General features: G+C 40.3%; 1 protein-coding gene across 6 annotated transcripts in view; it reads left to right on the top strand.

Annotated features, from left to right (window-relative positions):
* TSHZ3 (teashirt zinc finger homeobox 3) overlaps positions 1-5,000 on the top strand; it is a 72,307-nt gene that overhangs the window by 43,687 nt on the left and 23,620 nt on the right. For 5 of the 6 annotated variants that reach the window (XM_019492886.2, XM_019492887.2, XM_019492888.2 and 2 more), the window contains exon 3: positions 1,828-1,972. The exons of the other annotated variant lie outside the window; for it this stretch is intronic. In XM_019492886.2, the coding sequence (XP_019348431.1) occupies positions 1,915-1,972 (58 nt within the window). In that variant the 5' untranslated portion in view covers positions 1,828-1,914. The remainder of the gene's footprint in view (positions 1-1,827; positions 1,973-5,000) is intronic. 6 annotated transcript variants of the gene reach the window in all.

Below are 5,000 nucleotides of genomic sequence, written 5' to 3'. Positions count from 1 at the left end.
CTAAGGAAATTCTCCCTTTGACTTTCCTTTTTAAAATGGTAAATTCTGATCAGATGGGGATGGGGGGATAGGGGACAGGTACTTATGGAATAGAGTTAAAGCCAGGAAATTGTCTCCTTTCTTTGGCCCAGGACAGGGCTACTGGTTACAACTGACTTTCTTCCAACTTCCTCAGAGTTTCTGAAAGAAGGAGATTGTCAGGATGCTTCTTAACAAGCCGGTAATAGCCAGTATTTATGGAGATTAGGCTATTATGTATTTCATCCAAGACATCTGTTATGCTGCTTTATAGTTCTTTAAATTGACTGTGTGGCTCAATTTCTCCATGGGACCTCTCCCAACACACTCTCAGGATCACTGGTACATCATTCTCTTATCTCCATTCTCAAGAGAGGATCATAAAGCTGTGTGAATGTTTGTCTACTTGCCTGTGTGGGCTGGAATTGTGTCACACAACGGATGTTGGTTTGCTTGGATCCGAATGTCCTGATCACATGCTATTGATAAGACCGTCAGGTACAATTGTCTCTCTCTGTTATAGGGCCTTCCTTACATAAGGATTCACAGGAGATAAGATGCCTTGTATCTTTTCCAACCCCACCCTAAAAATCACATAAGCCCCCTCTACACCTTACATGCATTGCACAATTACTGAGTTAATTGCTCGATTAATTAGGCTGGCTAAACATGCAAATGAACTATTGTGACATAAAAAGGTCCAACCAGCTATGAAGTTATTGCTGGAAAATGTGTAATAACTTTATAGCTGGTTGCTATCCAGCTTTAGTTTCCATGTGTATCAGGGTTTGCCCTTCCAGAGGGGCTGGGGTCCTGTCAGCAGACTGGTCTCCCAGCCTCAAGGGTGCATCAGGTGTAGCTGGGGCTGAGCGTCCTGCAGCTATGAGGACCTCAGCCCCAGCAGCGCCTCACAGCTGCTGGGAGGGAGAGTCCCACAGCTGATGGGACTCTCCCTCCTGGCAGTACCCTGCAGCTGTGAAGTCTGGGTCCTGGCAGCCACAGGGTGCTGCTGTGACTGAGCCCACAGCAGCGAGACTGTACGGGACTTGCAGCTGCAGGAGCTTGTTATCACAATCCTAGGCTCCTCCTGTACCAGCATTAAGGTGTGATAGGATCTGATGCTGGATCCCACAATCACGCCTCCTGCCATGTATGTATGGCATGGCAGGAGGCACGATTGTGTTGAACACACATCAGATCCTATCGTGCCTTTATCTGAACGTGTAGAGGGGACCATAATGATTGTTTCTGCAATAAACTAAGAACTCGTGTTTGCTGCATGTAGTGTGTAGTAAAGTTAACTCTTGCAGAGTTATAATATTGGACTAGTATGAAGAAAGGATCCTCAAAGTTTCTGGTGTAAGGGGGGATCGCTGATCTCCATCTACTGCAACCTTATATAGAAACTGGACTGTGGTAACCAACCATTTGTTTATCTGTTCTCTAGCCCACCTCTGCATTATTGTGCTTTCTAGTATGTCATTAATGTACTGACTTTATAGCCAAGTGTAGCCTGTAAGAAGCATGGTACTTTTTTTGTGTGCATGTTTTCTGCATTTTTAAGTGCATTCAAATGTAAGAACATCCATTATTGCAATAGGGAAAGGCCATGTTGCCAAATAGGCTTGTGTTTTGTTAAATCCTACCATCAGCATTCTTCACAAACCTTTCATTCATAAGGAGCTGAACAAGGTGTCTTTTGTCTTATTTTATAGAATATTCTTTAGATGCTATCCTCAGTATCTTACTTTACATTTTATAATACTTGCATGGGTGACTTCTTGCCTTTATTTATTTCCATTTTCACAGTGTTCATGTCATACTCGCATCCTGGTCCCTCAAGCGGCTTTGCATGGTCACAGTCATGTGGAACTCCACTGATGTCAGTGACTCTCCATGTATGCACCAAAGAATCCACCTGCTGGGAATGAGACTTCTGGAGGTCCTTACCCAGGTCTCTGTTCTTTTCTACAACATAAGAATCTGCTAGGTCACCACAACATCCCCAGTGAAATACTTTGATGGATAGTCAAAGCTCCAGATGCAGTATAGTACAGTGCTGTTCCACAAAAGGACTTGGCACTCCAATGGTCTTTGAACCTGTAAAGTACTTTTCTTTAATGATAAGTTCATTTGGATTGAGGTAGGGTCTGAATTTACAATAGGACAGCTACGTTTGACACTGATTAAGCTCGTTTGGAATAAGGCACTGTTGGTCTGCAATAAGAGCTCGTTAGGGATAGTTGATCAGGGATAACTATTCCAGAATAACTCCCTGTATGCACAAGCCCAGAACGATTGTCTTCTTGTTTATGTGGATGATGATTTTTATTGAGTTAATCTATAAAGGTGCAAACTTACCCTCGCTTCTGACTGCCTTTAAACTAACACGGCTAACTTCCTCTCTCTGGTCATTTCCCCAGCAGCCACACCTGTAGTTTTCATAAGAAAGAATCATGTCAGCTGGACATGATGTAACATGGTCTATAGTCTCTCTCTTTCTTTTGTAGAATCTCCCCCTCCCACCTTTGGTTTTCCAGAAACATATCAAATATAGTGCTTTGTGGACCTACAGTTACAGAATTTGCATTAGAAAATGGGGAACCTCATTTTGTGAGTGTTACTGTATTATCTTGAGATTGTGTTACAGAAATAGCAGCAGATGCCCCAGAGCGCCAGTATGTTGCCTCTTAGAATGGCAAAGCATTACAAGGCAGATGACTATCTGCATCATCCATAGTATCGGCAATACCAAACACATCAAAAGTGCCCTTGGATTTTTCCTTTTTGGTCCACATTTTGAATGTTGCCATACCTTCATCTAGTAAATGACAAAAAGCTGTTGAATGATATTAAATGAACTATTACATGTAGGTAACACTCCCCCTTCTGCCCCACTTCCAACTAACTGTTGGTACAAAATCAAATAGTTGTATGTGCTGAGTTCAGAATTGATGTAGCTAGCCCACTTTTCTAGAAGCCTGAATTTTTAGGAAATATGTGTATATACAAGTCAGGATAGCAACAAGAGCTGTTCAACATACCAAGTAGCTGGCTCAATGCTCATCCTTTCCAGCACCCCCACCCTCACTCATAAGCCCCCTGCCAGTAGCATGAGGGCTCATACATTTCCTGTATTGTGACTTTATTAAGGATACAATAAACTCTCACCATGATTTTATCTGTTTGTAGTAATATCTACCGGCACTAAGTTCAGATATGAGCTTATGTGCAAAGCAGTAAATGAAGTATAAACCTGACTCCATTGTTGCAGTGTGTTGCCAACACGGCTCTTAAACACCACCCACCATTGACAAACATAATCTGATGGTCACATCTGCATGTCAGTCCCATAAAGAGAAACCCTGAGACTGTCAGAGTGTGAGGCAGAGCATTAGTGATTTCAATTCTGTTTTATTTTCAACTTGAAATGGAGGAAAACAGACAAAAAACAAATAAGAAAGCTAAACAGTTGCGTGAGAGCTAGCAATTTGCTGGGCTCCTAGTGACAGACACTGCATTATCATAATTGTCTCTTCTACATGATAGGACAGAAAAATAATAATGTCATTTTATTTATAGCTGGGGTGCCCCCTTTATGAGAGTCATACAAGTTTCTGCCAAGTGGAGTAGGTCAAATGACATCTTTTGATCAGGCCTGTCCAAAGAGATCAAAGATGAATGGCAGGTAATGGATATCCAATGACAAACCAAATCTAAAACAGAAATAAGGCTGCCAGAGTCTGCCAGTTACCCATTAAAGGCTCACCTAACTAAGGCAGGCTGTTTGACATGTTAGCCGACCACCTAAATCAGCCAAGCGTAGGTGCTAAAATTGTGTATTATCATTGGAAATGGCTATTATTTCCTCAGTAACATTTCTGTTAAGGCTTTGTTTGCGTAGGGCTGACCTGCAGTCGGAGGAAGTAGAGTCCTGAGTCAAGCAAAGCCTTTAGGCTTCGAGCAGGTCAGATCTGTTCGTAGCTATTATCTAGTTTTAATTGTTTGTTTCTAATAGAGAATTGACATCTTCCCTCAATTCCTCGGAAAGCTGCTTTTTGTTTTGTTTTGTTTTGTTTTCTCTGAGGTACAAATCCTGTGTCTTTTTTATTTTGTCATAAGAACATGTGGGGTACTACTCCAAAAGCAATGTCATTCCAGTCCCATAACACAGTGAATAATTTAAATGATTCCCACACACTCCATTGACTTAGCTATTTGGAGATTATTAGGGCCATTTTTTCTTCTTCTTTTTTTTTAAGGAAAGACAATTTTTGTGAGGTATGATCAACACCTCATATTTCAGATTCCTAACTAAATGGGTGAATATATGGATTGGAAAGAAAAAATCTGCAGCACTTTTAGCAGTAATACTCCAAATTGTATCTTTAGGTCTGTCTTAAAAAAACTTTGGAAAATATGCTTTTTTTTCCCCTCTATACTATTTTAATATTTGATTCAGGCAGTGGAACATGGCTATACAGAATTTTGGTGACTATCTAGAGAATATAAGTGGACCACAAGACTTTTTGCTGGCAAGAGACAAAATTTGCTGAAAAGTTTGCTCGCAAAGTTTAAAACTTTGATGCCCCAAGCATAAACATGGTCCAGTGAATAATATTTTAAGCTGTACTGGCTGTAAAGTTTAAATATATGTATGATGAATATTCCAGTTAACTAATTAGTATGTTTTGCTTTATTTTAATAATCATGATCTATTCTCACTTTCTTCTGCCCCATTTTCATTCTCTTGGTAATCTAAAGATCATATTTAGAGGCATAATTAGTTATAATTAGAAGCAAACAAACATAATTTGCACAAGGTAATTGATTATAAAAGATTAGCAGGTACTTGTAGCAGGCAAATGCATATTTGGTGTTTAATGATAATGGTTGTCTTAGAAAAATAGGTATAAAATAAGGCAAGATGGCAAGCGTCTATGTATGCCTTTTAAAAGTTTCATAAACCTCACGTTCCCTGA

The sequence above is a fragment of the Alligator mississippiensis genome, chromosome 10 (assembly GCF_030867095.1).
Source record: "Alligator mississippiensis isolate rAllMis1 chromosome 10, rAllMis1, whole genome shotgun sequence".
NCBI classification, from domain to species: domain Eukaryota; kingdom Metazoa; phylum Chordata; order Crocodylia; family Alligatoridae; genus Alligator; species Alligator mississippiensis.
This window is presented reverse-complemented; position numbering and strand designations above follow the sequence as displayed.